This window comes from Hippopotamus amphibius, chromosome 3, assembly GCF_030028045.1.
Source record: "Hippopotamus amphibius kiboko isolate mHipAmp2 chromosome 3, mHipAmp2.hap2, whole genome shotgun sequence".
Taxonomy (NCBI): domain Eukaryota; kingdom Metazoa; phylum Chordata; class Mammalia; order Artiodactyla; family Hippopotamidae; genus Hippopotamus; species Hippopotamus amphibius.
Window position 1 is genome coordinate 114581007 of NC_080188.1, and position 22359 is coordinate 114603365.

The 22359-nt window shown below is 38.6% G+C and overlaps 1 protein-coding gene and 1 pseudogene across 1 annotated transcript; both read left to right on the forward strand.

Moving 5' to 3' along the window:
• Positions 1–11327: 11327 nt before the first annotated feature.
• LOC130848716 (COP9 signalosome complex subunit 5-like) lies at positions 11328–12755 on the forward strand (annotated as a pseudogene).
• Positions 12756–19066: 6311 nt separating this feature from the next.
• On the forward strand, positions 19067–20009 carry LOC130849505 (olfactory receptor 4D6). The gene is given in 3 exon segments (XM_057728443.1): positions 19067–19208; positions 19211–19480; positions 19483–20009. Coding segments are annotated over 3 exon segments (939 nt in total).
• Positions 20010–22359: the final 2350 nt, after the last annotated feature.

A 22359-nucleotide genomic window follows, 5' to 3' on the forward strand; every position in this document is an offset into this window, starting at 1 on the left:
GACAGGTATGACTGCAATAGTGTTAAAATCTGCCTGGCAAACAAAACATAAAGAAAATTAAAGGACAGACATTTAACCAAGGAAAATATGCGCACCACATATGGTATGTAATAGTTTTATATATATATGTGATGTATAATACCATATATATATAACATATATATAATCTTACAAACAAAATTAGAAAAGATAAACCAACAGAAAAAAATGGGCACAGTTATAAGCAAGCAATTCACAAAAAAGAGATACAAATAGCTAATAATTTGATGAGAAAATACTCAACTGTACTAATAGTCAAAGAAACGAAAATATAACAGTGAGAAATTTTTCCTATTAAAAAGGAAAATGTTGGAGTTTCCCTGGTAGTGCAGTGGTTAAGAATCCACCTGCCAATGCAGGGGACACAGGTTCGAACCCTGGTCTGGGAAGACCCCACATGCCATGGAGCAGCTAAGCCTGTGCACCACAACTACTGAGCCCGCGCTCTGCAACTACTGAAACCCGCGCGCCTAGAGCTGGTGCTCCGCAACAAGAGAAGCCAGAAGCCTGCACATCACAACGAAGAGTAGCCCCCGCTCTCCACAACTACAGAAAGCCTGTGTGCAGCAACAAAGACACAATGCAGCCAATAAATAAAAATAAAATAAATAAACATTTTTTAAAGGCAAATTTAAAAGTAGCAGTAATGTTGAATGCTAACAAAGGTACAGGTACAGGAAAATAGACCCTCTCATATACAATCGGTGAAAATATAAATTGTGCCGTCTTTCTGAAGGTCAGTTTGGCAACCTGCATCAAAAATCATTAAATGTTCATGCTTTTGTCTTGGCTCTTGTCCTTCCAAGAATGTATTCTAAGATGTGCACATATGTCTGAAGATGTTCATCGCATGCTTTACATGATGGTAAAAATGGAAACAACCTTGTAGCCCTTGAAATGCATACCTTGTTTTCTAACCTAAATGCTTTTCTTTCCCTTTGTTGGTCAAATATGAATCAAGAATCAACTTCTCTCTGCCTTTTCATTGTTTGTTTTAGCTATTTAATAAAAGTCCAAATCTACGTTCTGTTCACAAAGCAAGTGAATTAAAATTTTTATATTTATGTTAAATTAGAATGCATATTAAGTTAATGTTAAATATTTGATATCATTAAATTTTGTATTAAAACTTTAAAATATAAAATAAACTTCATTTTGATTTAATTTTTTATTTATATATTAAAAGTTAATGGTACATCTAACCAAAAAGAGGCTTTTTATGAGTCTTTCTTTTTTGTTTCTTTCAGTTTTATTGAGATGTAATTGACATACAGCACTGTGTAATTTTAAGGTGTATAGCATATATTGACGACTTATATATAGTGTGAAATGATTACCACAATAAGTTTAGTTAACATCTACCATCTCATATAGATATGACAAAAGAGGGAAAAAATGTGGGGTTTTGTATCATGAGAACTTTTAGGATCTACTCTATAAACCATAGAGCAGTGTTTACAGTCATTGTGGTAGATTACATCCCAGTACTTATTTATCTTATACCTGGAAGTTTGTACCTTTCAACTACCTTCATCCAAGTCCCCCCTCTACTGCTTTTCATATGTGTGTGATTCCTCCTTAGAAAAGATACTCTCCACTCCTGCCCTAAGTAGTGCTGTAAAAGTGCACATTTTTAAGAAAACAAAACTAGATGATTATAGGAAAAGTCTGTGTGTCTTGTGGTCCCTCACCTGAGGGAAAAATCAGGTGTGTGATGTGAAGATGGTATGAGCTTCTGATGTGAGGACTATGGTGCAAAGTGTCTCTCTAATTTATGAACGTTAATGTTTATCGAATCATCTGTAAATGGGTTGTTTACATGGTTTAATATGTTAACATATGCAAAATGCCTACCACAATACTTGGCAAACAATAGAAAGTCAGTAATTATGAGTTTCTCTATGCCAACAGGTTATTGGAGGTGAAGAAAGTAGGATTTAAGATAGTCAAGCATTTATTTATCAATATTTATCCTTTGCTGTGTCTTTCGGACCTTCCTATGTGTTTTCTTCATGGACCACAAAAGAAAATCCCAAGTTGGATCAACCCTAGGGAATCTCAGGGTCTGACCACTGGGATGGAGATTAATTATCTCTGATTTTAGAAAATTGTAATGATAATATGTCTTTACACCCCAGAGAGTGATTAATTTATGAAGCTGTGGATTTTGGATTTTGCAAATCCTTCTTTTGCAGAGACATTCAAGTAGTAAACGCAGTAAATCATTTGCAAGGATGCAGAGAACCAACTCCCCAAATGCACCCCTAACCATGAACTTTGAAAATTCCTTCTCTACTGTCCACAGCTACAAATATTAACAGGAACTAGTAAAGAGATTCTTAGAGGTTAAAATTTGTCTCCAGTCTCCTTTTATCTTCTCAGCTTCAAGTATCTGCCCACAAACACACACTTCCATCACCAGGAGGATGGATGAATAAGCTACACATTCTCGTCTCATTAGAGAGCAGCTTGAGGACTGGAAGGAGCTACATGTGCCTAATTAGACAGTATCCAAAGCAGAATAAATCAAAATATAAAGTGGTTAGGGAACAGGCCGGCAGGAGGGACAGGGAGGGAGTGGGTGCCCACAGTCAGTTGGCATTTTCTTTGTGTGTATATGTACCACCCAGGTTTATTTACAAGCCCCCTGGAACTGTAAGACTCAGCCACACAAGAACTTCTTTAACATTTCTTCTCCATGCATTACTCTAGTTTTTCTGACTATAAATTCAACCCAAATTCTTCCCTTTCCTCTTCTGCTCCTCTGATGATATCCTCTGATAAGTATCCTGAACCATGTTTGAAACTTTACTCCTAGGAATAAAAATTAAAAAAGAAAATGTTTCTGAGGAGGTTGCTTGCTCTAGACCTCTACCCAAAGACCTAGAGACTGTCTTACAGAGTAAAGTAACTCAGAAAGAGAAAAACAAATATCGTATATTAACGCATATATGTAGAATCTAGAAAATGGTATAGATGATCTTATCTGCTAAACAGAAATGGAGACACAGACATAGAGAACAAATGTATGGACACCAAGGGGTGGATGAATTGGGAGACTGAGATGGACATATACACACTATTGATACTATGTATAAAATAGATAACTAATGAGAACCTACTGTATAGCTCAGAGAACTCTTCTCAGTGCTCTGTGGTGACCTAAATGGGCAGAAATCCAAAAAAGAGGGGATATATGTACACATATAGCTGATTCACTTTGCTGTACAGTAGAAACTAACACAACATGGTAAAGCAACTATACACCAATAAAAATTAATTATAAAAAAATTAGGAAGTGACCTATATTCTAGGTACCAGGGGGGTCCCTAACATCCAGACTTTCCCTTATTTGCATCTTGATGACTGGAATTCTGAAACTCATCTATTAGTTTAAGGCTTGTCCCCTTGTAAAATGCCAACCTTTCCCTTTAAAAAGAAGTTACTCCTTCATAATGAACCCTTTAGCCAGCAAGAGTTTTTCATTATACCAGTCAATTTTCATCTCCCATTATTTACAATTACACTTGTCACACATTTAGTGATTTGTGATTGTATTTCAAAACCATTCTTATTTTTAACTTAATAAACTTAAAAGACTCATCATTTAAAAAGAAGTTACTCTTCAAGATTTATAGTCATTTGTACGGTAAGGATCTGAAAGGGAAAGCTAAGCAGGTCTCTAAGCACCTGAGAAGTTAAAAGGAGAGGCAGCGCTGAAAGAGGAGAAGTTCCATACCAGAAGAGGGCTCACTCACAGATAAACTTCACAAACCTCACAGTCTGACTCGGCTCTGGTTACAGAACATTGGTATCAATTTAAGCCATTTCACTCGCACAGCCATGACACCTGTCAAACCAAAACTAGACACCCCAATTGTCAAGCTCAAACTAAGCCACAAATTTTAAGACATTTGAAACTGCAAAGAGCTAATTAAATAAGGTAATATGTGTAAAACATTCCGGGTCTTGACACCAATAAAATTTTATCTGTTTTCTTGGTTTAGGTATTATTATCTAATTGAAGAAGGATCAATTCCCAAGATGCCTTCCACCACTCCCCCACCATGTACATAAAAGAATTAATGTTTCCTGACTGTCTACTATTCCTGGTGCATCATGCCAGACACTTCACAGCTGCTCTTTGGATGTAAACAGCACAATAACCTGCAAGGTGGATATTTCTCAGATGATCAAGGTTCAAGTTCAGATCCAAAAGTTGCTGACTCTGACAATTTGTGGATGACACTTATGCTCTCAAATCTTTATTCTCTAAGTCTACCTAGGCATACTACTCATTTCAAGATGATTAACATTGAGACTTCAATGCTGGCGCAGTGGTTAAGAATCTACCTGCCAATGCAGGGGACACAGGTTCAATCCCTGCTGCAGGAAGATCCCACATGCCATGGAGCAACTAAGCCCATGTGCCACAACTACCAAGCCTACACTCTGGAGCCTGTGAGCCACAACTACAGAGCCCTCGTGCCACAACTACTGAAGCCCATGTGCTAGAGCTTGTGCTCCGCAACAAGAGAAGCCACCACAGTGAGAAGCCCAGGTACCACAACGAAGAGAATCCCCCACTCACCACAACTAGGGAAAGCCCACGTGCAGCAACAAAGACCCAACACAGCCAATAAATAAATAAGTAAATTTTTAAAAAACAATAATAAAGTTGATTAATATTTATCACATCTATTTTGCAAAATAGATGTAGGAACTAAATTCTGTATGTATATGTAATTTGTGTTAGATTTCCATCTCTGTGTGATTCTGTGTGCAAACTGAATTCTCTGCTTTACAGTGAGGGTGGGGGCTTTCCCCTCTGTCTCAAGGAAAGAATCCCCTCTTCTAGGTTCAAAGAGTCTCTGCATCTTTCACAGTAAGAATTCAGGGATTCAGATTAGGGCAACATCCCTCATGATGATAAATCATTCTGATTTGTTTCTAAAGTAACAGCCAGAGAAGCATATACCTACTCCTTTTCTTCTGGTGTCAACTTTTCTAACAGAAACAGAATTTATGATGCTAAGAAACCTTACCCTTAAACTTTAATGTTCTTTCTCAAGGCTACTCTCTGAATTTTTAAGGACAAAATAAAAGAATGATTAAAAAGCACCCCTTGAACTGACTTTTCAACCTCAAGACTAAATCCCCAACATCACTTCAAAAACCATCTTCCTAAAAACTTGTGTATCTCTCAGAGTAGACTCATTTTTTCTGTATTTAGCATATGTCAACATGGAGTTCCATGACATATAATCCATTCATGCCCAAAAGTTACTATTATTAATATGCCCTAAAAGAGCATACACTCTGTGCCTAGAACTGTATTATAAACTATATATATATAAATACACATACATATATGTGTGTGTGTGTGTGTATATATATATATATATATCCTCTGAACCAGGCATTGCCAAGACCAGCTCGGTGACTCGGGGCGAATGATGGGTGCCACAAGCTTAAAGAAACACAGACACAAAATTAAGAGAAAGATGGGACCGGGGGACTCAAGACCTCTAGGATCAAGAGCCTCGCTGATTCATCCCACATTGCTTTTATTGAGCTCTCGGCATTCAAGAAGCAAGATAGCCTAAAGTTCTCACACTCCCAGTTTCATCCCACAATCAAGGTTATCTTTGAAGTAAACAAACAAAGGCCTCACATGATTGGGGGCAGTGTTATTTGTTTGCCTCCTGGGTCCCAATCTGAGCTGGGTGTGGAAAGCAAAGCAGCCCTGGGGGCAGGAGACCTCTCTCAGAAGGAGTAAGGGTCTGTGCCCCACCCCTGTTGGCCCTTCTGCGACTGTGCCTGTCTTAGGTTTTTCCTCCCCTGAGGAATCTTACCCATCTCTGGCTACCCAGCCATCCTCCAGGGCCAAACAGGGTGATATGAGGCTTGCAAGTGAGGAAGGGGCTGCGCCCCCAGAGAGGGTCAATTTTCTGTTTCCTCAGTAGCCTATGTCCCCATTGCCTCCACGCCCAGCACCCTTAGTTCCTCCGCTTCTCAAGCAGGACATCCTGCACCCAGTTGCTTGCCCCACATACTTTAATTACTTTTAGTAACATTTTCAAGGTTTCAGAAAGACTTCTGAATGTTTTCCCATAAGGCATCTCAACAGCCCCTGAGATAGACAATGTCATCCCCATTGAACAAAAGAAACTGAGGGTCAAAAGTAACCTGTGGGCATAATCATAGACCAAAATCTAACTGCCATTTACGCAATCAGTAAATGGCAGTTAGAACTAGAAACAAGTACTATTTTAGTCTCCAAAGCCCACCTGACATTATACCACTACATTCTCTTAGCATCCCTTTCTGTCAACACACAGGACCAAAACAAGACTTGTCTTCCACCCAGTCTTCCTTCCATCTTCCCTTCACTTAGGATCAGGCTTGCATTGTGGACTGACATCAGTTCCAGTCTTCTCTGGCTCCCTCCTCATTTCCTCTCTTAGGAATTGCCTTTCCTAAAATCCTTACATGTTCAATCCTGTCATGATATCTGCTTCTTAGAAGACTTGGACTAACATAACTGCATTGTTCATAAAGACTCCAAATAATAAACAATCTAAATGTTCATAAAGATGTGGATGAATAATAGGACTATATTAGTCAATGGAATATCATATGCTGAGAAGTGAGAACAAATTATAGCTACATGCAACAACAGGGATTGACCTTAAGTAAAAGACCCCAGACACAAAATGATACCTATAGTATCATCTAATGCATATAAAGTTCGAAAATGGACAAAATTAACTATATTATTTATGGATGCATATATTGTTAAAATATTTCTTTTAAAAAACAAGCAAGTGATTATCATAAAAGTCAGGATTGTGAGGAGCTCTAGGGTGGGATGAGTGAGGAGGTCAGGATGTAACACTCTAGCGCTTCCTTCAGTGTTTCGTTTCTTGATCTGGGTGATGGTTACAAAGGGCATGTTCTATAATTTTGCCTTATCTTACTGAAAGTGAGCTATAATTTGTAATAAAAAGGTTTTTTAAGCCACTTCATCTTGTAAATAGTCTAAATATGAGAATTAAAAGACAAAAAGTTTCTCATCACACACCAAAATAAGTTGTAACTATGTATGGTGATGGGTGTTACTTAGGCTTATTGTCGTCATCATTTAACAATATATACAAATATCAGATCATTATTTTGTACACCTGAGACTAATATAAGGTTATATGCTAATTATATCTCACTAAAATAAAATAATATCCAAGATAAAATAAATAAATAAAAATAAAAGATAGACTGTAGAGTGGTTTTTTTTTAAAAAGATCCAACTGTATGTTTTCTATAAGAAATCTGCTTTGAGTACAAAGACAGAGATTGATTAAAAGTAATGGGAAGCAAAGCAATTTACAGATTCAATGCAATCCCTATCAAATTACCAATGGCATTTTTCACAGAACTAGAACAAGAAATCTTACGATTTGTATGGAAACGCAAAAGACCCCGAATAGCCACAGCAATCTTGAGAATGAAAAATGGAGTTGAGGGAATTAGGCTTCCTGACTTTGAACTATACTACAAGGCCACAGTGATCAAGACAGTATGGTACTGGCACAAAAATTGAAAGGAAGATCGATGCAACAGAATAAAGAACCCAGAGGTAAACCCAAGCACATATGGGCACCTTATCTTTGACAAAGGAGGCGAGAATATACAATGGAAAAAAGACAGCCTCTTTAATAAGTGGTGCTGAGAAAACTGGACAGCAAAATGTAAAAGAATGAAATTAGAACACTTCCTAACACCATATACAAAAATAAACTCAAAATGGATTAAAGACCTACATATAAGGCCAGACACTATCAAACTCCTAGAGGAAAACATAGGCAGAACACTCTATGATATCCATCAGAGCAAGATCCTTTTGGACCCACCTCCTAGAATCATGGAAATAAAATCAAGAATAAACAAATGGGACCTCATGAAACTTACAAGCTTTTGCACAGCAAAAGAAACCATAAACAAGACAAGAAGGCAACCCTCAGAATGGGAGAAAATACTTGCCAATGAAGCAACTGACAAAGGATTAATCTCCAAAATATACAAGCAGCTCATGCAGCTTAATACCAAAAAAGCAAATGACCCAATCCACAAATGGGCAGAAGACCTAAATAGACATTTCTCCAAAGAAGACATACAGGTGGCCAACAAACACGTGAAAAGATGCTCGACATCACTAATCATTAGAGAAATGAAAGTCAAAGCCACAATGAGGTATTACCTCACACCAGTCAGAATGGCCATCATCAAAAATTCTAGAAACAGTAAATGTTGGAGAGGGTGTGGAGAAAAGGGAACGCTCTTGCACTGTTGGTGGGAATGTAAGCTGGTACAGCCACTATGGAAAACAGTTTGGAGGTTCCTTAAAAAACTAAAACTGGAACTACCATATGACCCAGTAATCCCACTCCTGGGCATATACCCAAAGAAAACCATAATCCAAAAAGAAACATGTACCATAATGTTTATTGCAGTACTGTTTACAATAGCCAGGACATGGAAGTAATCTAAATGCCCATCAACAGATGAATGGATAAAGAAGATGTGGCACATATATACAATGGACTATTAGTCATAAAAAGGAATGAAATGGAGCTGTATGTAATGAGGTGGATAGACCTAGAGTCTGTCATACAGAGTGAAGTAAGCCAGAAAGAGAAAAACAAATACTGTATGCTAATTCATATATACAGAATCTAAAAAAAAAACGGTACTGATGAACTCAGTGACAGGTCAAGAATAAGGATGCAGATGCAGAGAACGGACTGGAGGACACAGGGTTGGGGGGGCGGGGGTGAAGGGGAAACTGGGATGAAGTGAGAGAGTAGCATAGACATATTTACACTACCAACTGTAAAATAGATAGCTAGTGGGAAGTTGCTGTATAACAAAGGGAGATCAACTCAATGATGGGTGATGCCTTAGAGGGCCAAGACAGGGAAAGTGGGAGGGAGTCGAGGGAGGGAGGGGATATAGGGATATATGTCTAAATATAGCTGATTCATTTTGATGTACCTCAAAAGCTGGTACAAGAGTGTGAGGCAATTATATTCCAATAAAGAGATTTAAAAAAAAAGTAATGGGAAAGAGAAAGATATACCAAAAGAAAGCTGGAGTAGATATACTAATTGAGATAAAGCAGAGTCTGCAACAAGGAAAATTATCAGAGATAAAGAGAGAGTCTTGATAATGAAAAAGGGTTCAATTCTCATAGAATACATAACAATACTTAACGTGTATGTACTGAGCAACAGAGCGTCAAAATACAAGGCAAAAAGACGCAGTGGTTAAGAATATGCCTGCCAGGGCGTCCTAGGTGGCACAGTGGTTAAGAATCTGCCTGGCAATGCAGGGGACACAGGTTCGATCCCTGCTCCAGGAAGATCCCACATGCCGCAGAGCAACTAAGCCCATGCGCCACAACTATTGAGCCCATGTGCTGCAACTACTGAAGCCCACACGCCTAGAGCCCTTGCTCCACAACAAGAAAAGCCACAGCAATGAGGAGCCTGCATACCACAATGAAGAGTAGCCTCCACTCACCACAACTAAAAGAAAGCCGGTGCACAGCAAAGAAGACCCAACACAGCCAATTAAATAAATAAATAAATAAATATTTAAAAAATAAATTTAAAAAAAAACCTAAAAAAGAATCTGCCTGCCAATGCAGGGGACACATGTTCAATCCCTGGTCCAGGAGGATCCCACATGCCTCGGAGCAACTAAGCCCATGCGCCACAACTATTGAGTCCATGTGCCACAACTACTGAAGCCTGTGCACCTAGAGACTGTGCTCTGCAACAAGAGAAGCCACCACAAGGAGAAGCCCGCCCAACAAAGAGTAGCCCCCACTTGCCGCAAGTAAAGAAAGCCTGTGCACAGCAACAAAGACCCAATGCAGCTGTAAATAAATAAATAAATAAATAAATAAATAAATAAATAAATTTAACAGAAAGAGAAAGAAAGAAAGAAAGAAAGAAAGAAAGAAAGAAAGAAAGAAAGAAAGAGAGGGAAAGAAGGAAGGAAGGAAAGAAAGAAGGAAAGGAAAGAAAGAAAGAAAGAAAGAAAGAAAGAAAGAAAGAAAGAAAGAAAGAAAGAAAGAAAGAAAGAAAGAAAGAAAGAAAGAAAGAAAGGAGGGAGGGAGGGAGGGAGGGAGGGAGGGAGGGAGGGAGGGAGGGAGGAAGGAAGGAAGGAAAGAAAGAAGGAAAGAAAGGAGAAAGAAAGAAAAGAAAGACAGACAAGGGAAAACGCACAAGTCCACTACACATTTGGAAACACCAATATTCCTCTATCGGGAACTGACAGATCCAACAGGCAGAAAATCAGTAAGGATACAGTTGAATTGAATAGCACCATTAACCAACTGGATCTAATTAATATTTATAAAATATTTCATCCAACAATAGCACAATATACATTCTTAAGTTCACAAGGAACATTTACCAGGACAGACCACCTTCTGGACCATAAAACATTTTATTCATAAATCATACAAAGTATGCTCTAAAACCACAGTGGAATTAAACTAGAAAACAATAACAGAAAGATCAGAAAATTCCAATATAGATACATGTTGCTTAGTAACTTTTTAATAACTTCCACAGCATCTGCAACTGCCAGCTTCTTCAGTGAAAATTACTTTTCCTACAACTATCTGACCCTATTCCCTATGCTGATCATTATATCATTAGACTTCCAACCCAGTGTCTGTGTTTGGGTGAAGAGAAGAGTGAAGATGGGGAACCTGGCAGGCTCACCCTTCTAACACAAAGGTAAGTAAGGGCATCCTGAAGACACAGTTGCAGGCAACTTCAGCTTAGCACACGTTTAATTTTATGATTTCAATAGTGTTCCATCTTCAGCCCCTGAAAAGTAAAATATCCATGGGCAATTCTTGAAGTAGATGTCATTGAGAACTAAAAGCCTTAGGCTGATTAAAATCTGTTGCCTCTCGTATAAAATATTAGGCTTCTCAAGACACAATCAAATTAGAAGTTCATTGTTTTGTATTAAAATTCATTCTTAATGAATTTTTAAGCATTTATTGAGCACCTACAACGTGTGGGAAAGTAACTGGCACAATCGTTTCTTTAAAAAAGAGGTTAAAAGCTAGCCAGGAGTCATGGCTGCCTGCAGAGTCTAGTAAGAGTTCGCACCTGTGGCGGGGTGGGTCCAAAGCCCACACCCGGCAACCTAGCGAGGTAAAGTTGTGTTTTGGTTGTGGAGGCGACAGTTTCTACAATTCGTTGTCAATGGCACCTTCCGGGAGTGGTATGGCCCAGAAAACGTGGGAATTAGCCAACAACATGCAAGAAGCCCAGAGTGTCGATGAAATCTGCAAATACGACAAGAAACAGCGGCAAGAAATCCTGGCAGCAAAATCCTGGACTAAGGATCACCATTACTTTAAGTACTGCAAAATCTCAGCATTGGCTCTACTGAAAACAGTGATGCATGCCAGATCAGGAGGCAACTTAGAAGTGATGGGCTTGATGCTTGGAAAGGCGGATGGTGAAATTATGATCATTGTGGACAGTTTTTTTTTTTTTTAATAAATTTATTTATTTATTTATTTATTGGCTGTGTTGGGTCTTCATTGCTGCACACAGGCTTTTCTCTAGTTGTGGAGAACGGAGGCTACTCTTCTTTACAGTGTGCAAGCTCCTCATTGCCGTGGCTTCTCTTGTTGCAGAGCACAGGCTTTAAGTGTGTGGGCTTCAGTAGTTGCAGCAAGTGGGCTCAATAGTTCTGGCTCATGGGCTCTAAAGCACAGGCTCAATACTTGCTGCGCCTGGGCTTAGTTTCTCCGCAACATGTGGTATCTTCCTGGAGCAGGGATTGCACCCATGTCCACTGCATTGGCAGGCAGATTCTTAACCACTGCGCCACCTAGGAAGCCCTGATGAACAGTTTTGCTTTGCCAGTAGAGAGCAGTGAAACCTGAATACATAGAAAATGCCAAACAGGTTGGCCACCTTGAAAATGCAATTGGCTGGTATCGTAGTCACCCTGGCTATGGCTGCTGGCTTTCTGGGACTGATGTTAGTACTCAGATGCACAATCAGCAGCAGTTCCAGGAACCATTCCTAGCAGTGGTAATTGACCCAACAAGAACAATATCTGCAGGGAAGTGAATCTTGGAGCCTTTAGGACATACCCAAAGGTCTACAAGCTTCCTGATGAAGGACCTTCTAAGTACCAGACTATCCCACTTAATAAAATAGAAGACTTCGGTGTACACTGCAAACAATATTATGCCTTAGAAGTCTCATGTTTCAAATCCTCTTTGGATCGCAAATTGCTTGAGCTTTTGTGGAATAAATACTGGGTGAGTACGTTGAGTTCCTCTAGCTTGCTTACTAATGCAGACTATACCACTGGTCAGGTCTTTGATTTGTCCGAAAAATTAGAACAGTCAGAAGCCCATCTGGGATGAGGGTTCACATTAGGTCTAGAAACACATGACCGAAAGTCAGAAGACAAAATTTGCCAAAGCTACACAAGACAGCTGTAAAACTACTATGGAAGTTATCCATGGATTGATGTCTCAGGTTATTAAGGATAAACTGTTTAATCAAATTAACATCTCTTAAACAATCACTTAGTAGTACTTTTGCCTGAAAGCCAGTATGAGAAAAATACTCAAGTAACACTTTAAAACCAGTTACCAAAAATCTGATTAGAAGAATAAGATGCTCTGAAGTGTCCTGAATATTAACATCCTAATATAAAATTTTTTTAAATGGAAAAAAAATAGCTAGCAGGGAGAGAAACACAATTATATAATGACTTGGCTGGTCCCAGACTCTCTCCTGGATGCCTCCAGCCAGTGCCTCGTGGAATTATAAGATACCAAAAGAATAACTAGAACTGTCTTTCCGCCCCATACCTATTTCCTTAATAAGTTAAGTTTCTTAGGATGATTTCACAGAAAAGGAAAAGAAAAATACAGATGCATAACATCAGAGCTCAAATTAATGGGGGAAATCTTTTACTCCAAGTTGTAAATATGTGTATGAGTTTTTTCTGATTTTCAAGATTAGAAGCCATTCACAGTCATTTTTAAAAAAAAAAATAGGGAACAATATAATATCTTTTTAAAGTAAAACTACCAAAATCCAATTACCCACAGATAATGACATACATCTTTCCAGACTTCTTCCAAGCATGTAGTTTTTTTTCCAAAAATAACATTATGTGATATATTCAGTGCTTTGATGTTTTGCTAAAAGGAAGTCTTACCATGTTTAGGAATGAAGTCCTACATTTTAAATTTGAATGGCTGCAAATATTGAATTATTCTATTGTACCATAACTTATTGAACCGATTTTATAAATTAGAGTTAATTTAAATTCTAATTTCTTCTAAACTGTACTGTGATGAACTTTCTTTGTACTTAGAATGTTAAACACTTGGTTTATTAACTCTTTAGCATAAATTCTTATAGTCGAATTTCTGAGTCAAAGAAAATACAAATTTAAGCTTTGACACATATTTCCAGAATGGTCCCAGAAAGTCGGTCCCTGTATACACTCCTATTAACCATATATAGAGGTGTCTCTTTCCCCATATTCAAGCCAATAAAGGATCTTTTCATTACAGGCCAATCTTCTAGATGAGAAGTGATATCTCATTACAATTTTAATTTGCAGTTATTTGATTGATAGTGTGATTTACCATCTTCTCATTTGTGAGCCAGCCAACTCTATTTTTCTGTGAATCATGACCCATTTTTGTTTTAGTCTCTGTCTATTTCTTACTGAATGATAAAAGCTCTCTCTCTATATATCAAAAATATTAAGCCTATTTTGTATTTTTTACATATATTTTTCTCAAGTTTTTCATTTATTTTTAATTTTAAACTTATCTTAAACATTTTTGAAACATGGAAATTTCATATTTTTATTTAGCCAAATCTAAGCATCTTCTATTCCCCCAAAATTACAAAAATATTTACTTAAGCTTTATTCTAATATTTTATAAATTTTATTTATTTATTTATTTTATTTATTGGCTACATTGGGTCTTCAATGCTGCACACGGGCTTTCTCTAGTTGATGTGAGCGGGGGCTGCTCTTCATTGTGGTTCACAGGCTCCCCATTGTAGTGGCTTCTCTTGTTGCCGAGCACAGGCTCTAGGCGTGTGGGCTTCAACAGTTGCGGCACATGGGCTCAATGGTTGTGACTCACGGGCTCTAGAGCACAGGCCCTGTAGTTGTGGTGCACAGGCTTAGTTGCTCCAAGGCATGTGGAATCTTGCCAGAGTAGCACTTGAAATCGTGTCCCCTGCATTGATACGCAGATTCTTAACCACTGTGCCACCAGGGAAGCCCTATTCTAATATTTTAATTTACTTTGTAACATTTATATTATTAAGATGACACAACCTTCAATCTTCCCATTTCCGTGAGAAGTTAAAAAGTTTATTTCAGTTCACAGTATCCACCTATAAAGAGAAATCAAACTTTCAAACACAATTAGAATCAGGTGTTTCTTTACAATACCTTAGTTATCATTTAAAATTAGAAAATTAGCATACCATTTGATCCAATGAGTCTATGTCTGGACTTACAGATGCAAACGAAAATGCATTTACATGATGTTGAGAGCAGCATTATTTGAAAATAGTAATTAGGGCCCAACCAGGCAGACTGAAGAGGATGATGTCTGATTTTTGTGGTTCCTCACCACCTACACATTCTACAAGCCTGACTCCCAAATCCAACCACAGACCCCTAGTTTCCATATTCCCTTTCCAACCCCTGTCTCTCAAGACTGCCACACTCTCCCAGATAGTGCCCCATTCCAATCTAGCCTTCATGACCAATGTTCATGCTTGACCTGCCTGATTGACATATACCTATGAAAAACAGTCAGTACCTTAGTGACCAATGTATTTACCCATCACATTCTACAAAGGATTAAGGAGATCTTACAGCAATAACAACAAAACACATACAATAAAACAATAATATGTAAGTTGTAAGTAAGAAACTGTTAAGAGACTACACTTGAAAAAATATGGAGTAGGAAACTGAGCCACATGTATACTTTTAAGTTCATGAAGGACAAAACAAAGAGATACAACCCAGTACATAATCTTCATTATCTAACAGGAAGAATCTTCCTAGTTTCCAAGGGGAGCTGTCCCTTAACACTTGGGTTTTGGACAAATGTTTCCCTTGGGGTCTCAAACAGGGGGAACTGAATAGATCCTGTCCTCAATACAATCCTGTGGTGGACTCTTCTTTGTAGACATCCTTGATAAAAGGATAACACAATTCCAAAAATAGGATACTGGTGGCAGGCAGTAAAAAACTCTATAGAGGAACAGTTCTAGGTAGCATACTACTGAATAATGGCAATATTAAGTAGAATTCCCATTTGGATCATATTTTTTAAACCCTTAAAGGAAATTCACTTTTCCACAGGAATTAAATTGTTCTAATGGTGAGAACATCAGGGATCTACGAAAATCAACAGAGAAGATTTTTATTTAAGAAGCTTTCTATATGTGCTAACCCCTCAAATTAAACCATAAAATACATCCAAGTGTATCAGAGCTGAAAAAAGAAACGTGAAGAAATAGGTTGGAAAGGAAGCAAGGAAGGAAGGAAGGAAGGAAGGAAGGAAGGAAGGAAGGAAGGAAGGAAGGGAAAAAGAAAAAGAAATAGGTTGTTTGCCAGATGCCTTACATGCTTTTGTTTCAGGTAAAGTTCTCTGTTCCTTTTTTATCCTCTACTCTTTTCTTTCCATCCTATTTTCTTCAAATATAATTCCATTGCTTCAAATACCAAGACTGTCTACTTTCTATTGTTAAACTGGAGCTTGGTCATCTCAACCATTTGAACTTTTTTTTTTGCCCTGGTCACGCCACATGGCATGTGGGATCTTAGTTCCCCAACCAGGGATGGAACCCTTGCCCCCTGCATTAGAAGTGCAGGGTCTTAACTAGTGGACCTCCAGGGAAGTCCTCTCAACTTTTAAAAATGATCTGGGATATGAGAATTCTTGGACATAAAGATATCTTTATTGAAAAGGGTTTTGTTCTTTGATGACCAAGTATCCAATTTGAAAAAACTTATTTTTCTATAATATAGCAATGGTAGAACATCTGTGGAATTTAAGTCAATAAAACTGGTTAAAATTCTCTATCTTTCTATAAGTGACTACTTTTAGATTCTACATGTAAGTGGGATTATGCAGTATTTGTCTTTCTGTGTCTGGTTTATTTTATTTAACATAATGTCCTCCACTCACAGAAGCAGAGAGTAGAATGGTGATTACCAGGAGATGGGAGTAGGGGGAAAGGGGGAGATGTTGGGCAAGGGGGTACAAAGTTTCAATTGTGCAGGATGAATAAATCCTGGAGATCATTAGGACAGCAATATGACTATAGTGAACAATATTGTATACTTGAAATTTGTTTAAAGAGTAGATCTTAGGTGTTCTTGTAACCAAAACAATAAACAACAACAACTTGGAATTTTCTTTAATTCTCCATCTTTCACCAATTCATAGACTAATTCCAAAATAATAAATATTCTTCTCTCTTTGGCCTAAAAGTGAGGAAGGTTGGGTTAAGCCACATCTGAGTTCCTGAAGCTTTAATGATCAGTTTGTCTGTGATACTTTCAGGTGCTCTGAACGATTACAGCTCTACACTCTACCAAGAGCCCTGGGGCCCAAGTGAGGTCCAAGTGTCTCAGCATACACGGAGTACTTATGAGGGTCTGATTCATCTCTTCCTTTAAGGGAAGAGATGAGGATTAAGGAGTCAGGCTATTTAATGAACTGACCAAATCTTATCATCTATTCACTATAAATCTGATAAACTAAAGTAAGCCCCAGACTCTGATCTGACAGAGTGCTACAGTGGAAATACCTGGAGGCTGTTAAAGAAAAATTATTCACTGCAAATTTGTTAAAAATGGCAAGACAGATTTTATTCAAGATTAGTGCAATAGGGATCAAGACTATTGAATCTGAGGAGAGACTGGGCTCAATTCCAAATACAACAAGGACAAGTAAGAATTCATAGCCAATGAACAGAATGGGGGTGTCAGTGGATAGAAAATTGGTAAAATAAGACATCGAGGATGGGAGAATTCTTTTTTTTATTAATTTTTATCGAAGTATAATTTATTTACAATGTTATGTTAGTTTCTACTGTACAGCAAAGTGAGTCAGTTATACATATACATATATCCACTTTTTTAGATTCTATTCCCACATAGGTCATGACAGTATTGATTATAATTACCTGTGCTATACAGTAGGTTCTTATTTGTTACCTATTTTATATATAGTAATGTGTGTATGTCAATCCCAATCTCCCAATTTATTCCTCCTCTCCCCCAAGGATGGGGAATTCTTCCTAAATACAAGCCAAGGACTTAGATACAAGGGGTTAGATATCAAAGGTAGGGATGAGGAGTTTGATCATAAATTAAGGGTAAAGACTTCTTTCTTTCACTACTTTATATTGGAATATCTCAATAGTTGCTTAACAATGTTGTGATAGTTTCAGGTGTACAGCAAAGTGATTCAGTTATACATATACATGTATCTATTCTTTTCCCACTTAGGTTACATAATATTGAGCAGAGTTCCCTGTGCTATACAGTACATCCTTGTTGGTTATCCATAAATATAGCAATGTGTACATCTCAATCAAGGGCAGGGGCTTCTTGATAAACTGTTTTAGCAGGATTCTTGCTAAAACTGGGCTCGGCAATGAAAGACCAGGAAGGTCAAGGTGGAGACCTCATTGAGAAGAAGGCTCAGAGGAGCCTAAGTAACATTTGGTGAAGTATACTTCTCAGAGACTAGAAATATTAACCCCCCACTTCCCCACATACAACCCTTCTAGAATTTCACAGCCTGAAGTGTATTCTAACCCTGCAACTAGATATTACCTTACTTCTCACATTTCCTTCTGCAGGATATCTATATGTCTGCACCTCTATATAACATTTTTATATCCATTTATTTCTTTTCTGAATCTGGAGGGGAAAACCTTTCTTTTGCTCTCTCTGTCATGGATGAAGTCAAAGTTTCCAAACTTATTTCAAACTGTGGAATGCTTCTCTACCCAGCCTGGCATTCTAATAAATCAGAGATCTGAAATGAACTGGCTTCATTTTTTACAGACTCTGAGATTCAAAATAATTTTTTTGAAATTCAGTGGAGAAAAAAACTAGCCATTTCCTTTGCTAAACAGCAGCATGTATCAAGTGTTAAGGAGTTACATTGTCAGTTTATTCTTAGCTATTTTCCACAGAAATTGATAAAATTATTGAATAGTTGAATTTTTGAGCCGGGGGACCTCAGCTGTAGTATAAACCACAGTTCATTTTATATATAATGAATGTGAGTTCTATAGACATGATATAAAATGCTTAAGATCAAAGGGCTAGCTAGGCAATTAAAAATATGGAAGTTCAACAATAAAGTGGTAAAGAAAAAAAAAATTTGGTCAAGGAGAGAGTCCTCACCAAGTCAGAAATTTTATCTGGGTTTGAATCCCTGATTTTCCGCTTATTAACTTGGCGAGTATACAAATGTGAGCAAGTCCTCAACTGCCCTGAGCTTGTTTCTCCTAAATAAAATAGAGATAGCCATAACTACTTTATAGATCCTTACAGAGACGTCATCAGAATCCAAATCAAGATAATGTTTCAGGTGAAGCCTTTGGTAAAGTCTAAAGCTTTGCATACACGTGAAGAAGTTATTCTTATAGGACAGAAGATAAGGCATAGTCAAATGATGTCAGTCCAGCGTGATGGTTCTTCCTGTCAACATCGGGGTATTTTCAGACCACAAAAGGGAAGACTCTAGCCTACTTTTCCTTAGTAGTCACAATGATCTACATGCTAAAAAGAGCCTTATAACAGTGTATGATACATGATGCTGCTGCCTTAGGACACCACACTCCTCACCCTGATGCATCTTCTCCAAAGGTAGACCTGGAAGAGGGTGGTCCCCATTATGGGCCTGAGCAACCACACCAGCGTGAAGGAGTTTGTCTTGCTGGAACTCACTCGCTTCCAGAAACTGGAGTCTTTCCTGTTTGTGCTCTTCCTTGCTGTGTATGTAACAACCGTGCTGGGCAATGCCCTCATTGTGGTGACGTCACCTGTGAGTCCCGCCTCCACACTCCCATGCACTTCCTCCTGCGGAACAAATCAATCCTGGACATTGTGTTTCCATCTGTCACCGTTCCCAAGTTCCTGGTGGATCTCTTCTCAGAGAGGAAAACTATCTCCTACAACGGCTGCTTGGCACAGATCTTTTTCTTCCACTTTGCTGGTAGGGCAGATATTTTTTTCCTCTCTGGGATGGCCTATGACAGATACCTTGCAATCTCCAAACCCCTGCATTATGTGACCATTATGAGGAGAGAGGGTGGGTGGCCTTGGTAGTGGCTTCCTGGGTGGGTGGTGGTTTGCACTCCATGGTCCAGATCATTCTGAGGCTTCCACTCCCTTTCTGCGGCCCCAACATCCTGCATGCCTTCTACTGTGATGTGCCCCAGGTGGTTAAACTGGCCTGCACTGACACCTTTGCTCTGGAGCTCCTCATGATCTCTAACCATGGGCTGGTGACCCTCCTGTGGTTCCTCCTGCTCCTGGGGTCCTACACCATCATTCTGGTGATGCTGAGATCTCACTCTGGGGAGGGCCGGAACAAAGCCCTCTCCACCTGCACCTCCCACATCCTGGTGGTGACTCTTCATTTTGTGCTTTGTGTTTACATCTACTGCCGGCCCTTCACTACGCTGCACACGGACACAGCTGTGTCCATCAGTAACACGGTCATCACCCCTATGCTGAACCCCATGATCTACACCCTAAGAAACCAAGAGATGAAGTCAGCCATGAAGAGACTGCAGAGGAGGCTTGGGCCATTTGAGAGCAATAAACTGGGATAAGCAGTCAGATTGAGACTGGAAATATAATTCGGTTTTCTGAGACTACTAGTTTATGGGTCAGAGACAACTAGCTCTTTCTCCACAGTCATTTCTGTATGTCCCATAACCACTAAACTCTACTAGAGAGAATATAAGAACAAAAGGAAAAGAGGAGATTGAACATCAGCTATCAGGCTGGTGAACTGGGGAGAAGTATGGGGTATAAGGTTGAAATGAATAACCTAAATGCTATTTTGGTGTAATCTGTGGCTCTCATGCCAACATAGCTTACCTCCTTTTCACCACCTGTAATACAGAGATAACATTGTCTATTCACAAGGTTGTTATGAGAATGAAACATGATAAATGTTGAGAGGATTGTAGTTGGGAAGGTTCTCACCACCCCTGGCATTAATCAGGCATACAATCAATGTTCCCTATTATCTACACCTCTATTCCTAAATATGCACATATACAGAATACGGATGTATTTCATTCATATATTCTCTCTCTCGAGTGACTGTTATTTTCAGCTGATTATTAAACTGACTTTTTGATTTCATATTGTGGGTACAGAATCTTCAATATATTTCACCAATTAGTGAAAAGAGAAGGAATATTTTAAGCTGTGTGAAGTCTGATATATATATGAACCATACCAAGTATTTTCTATTCTCGGGTCCATTCTACTTTTTTTTCCCCCTGAAGTTAATCTCAAAGGGACTTGTACCATTGATATATCTGTACAAAATCCACATTTATTTTATGTTAACTTGAACTTCCTTCTTTCTTCTATCCCCCCTCTTTCCATTTCACCCCCAGGGCTTTTATAGCTGGAGCAAAACTATAGTTGCCATCTATGTATGCAAAGGCAATTCAAGGTAAATCACTGTAGCACACTAAAAAAATTACCTAAGAAATAACTTTTCACACACTCAAGACCCAGCTTGTGTACCAGAAGAGAAAAGAAACATATTATATGCAGGGTCATTTAGGAATAGCCACTGAGTCGGCGTTACAATCCACTTCTCTTCCAAGAGTAGGATTCTGAGGAAGTAAATATGTAAAGAGACAATAAATCTCCTTTCTCTATGCTCACTTGAAATTCCACCCTCCTGCCTCCAACAGTCATTTAAAAATAGGTCAAGAGGAATAAGGAAGCTGAGGAAATTGCAACATACAACAGTTTTTTACAAATTATTATGATAGGTTAATATCTAGCTAAAATGTCCTCATAAGTGACACACATCTGTGATCTTCTCTGAGTATTACAAGATAGAGACATTGGGCCAAGACTCTTAATCATATTGCCAGTATTTCTTAAACTTTTTAACATTATCGGCCCCACGAAGAGCTTTATTCGATATTTTTCCTAACTGCTCTCCCTCAAGAAAATTTAATACCAAAGACACACTGTACATCTTTTCATGTACTGAGGTTCTCTGAAGAACCGTGCATCATTGCAACATCTAAGATTTTTTTGGCCCCCAAGAACCAGTTTTTGCCCCCTTGGACATGATCGTATTGAGAATGAATGATCATACGACATTAGATGGTTGTATAAATGTTTCCCCAAAACTGAGAGAATCACAGAATATATATAGATTTGTGTCACCTGAGGCCTTGCAAGAATTTGGAAGGATAGAGATGTGGGCATCTTCGTGTTTGTCCATGTGTATGTATGTCTGGGTGCGTAGTAATGACTTAGAAACTGTTTAATAACTCCCACTGGAACTCCAGCACTAGCAGAAGCACATCCATTCTCTTTCCACACTCACATCCAACAAAATTCCCTTTGCTCTTAGGCTTGGGCCTGAGGGACAAGTGAGCACAGCAGAGACACTGTGGGGCAAGCAGAAGAGCCATGACGACGTGATTCCCCGAGTCTGCCTTTTCCAACATGAAGGTTGAAGAGAAGACATCGAAGTCTAATATACCTAATCTTCAGAAGAACTTCGCCTTCTAACATGCTATTTCCCCAGCATCATAGACACTGAGACCCAGCGACCCAGTCTCAGAATGTGTAAATTCCTGGTTGGATACTGATGGATTTAGGTAAAGACATCGAACGGTCAGAGCGTGAGACGTTGTGGATTATACATGAATGATATGAGCATGAAAAATGCACCTGGTGTATAAGATGCTGCAAAAAATAGCTGAAAACTTTAGCAACAGAAAACAAAGTGGATGTTAAATACTGGGAAAGGAGGAATGTCTTCCTAAGAAGAAGAAGCCACAGAGAGGGGTCACCATGGTAAGAGAGAAAGCAGCTTGTACTTGATGGAATGACTGAGTTGCATATAAGGAGCAGATTTTGTTCCAGGTTAGGGTTTGTCTGTGCGGATCACAGAACCTCTTTCCACAAGATGGG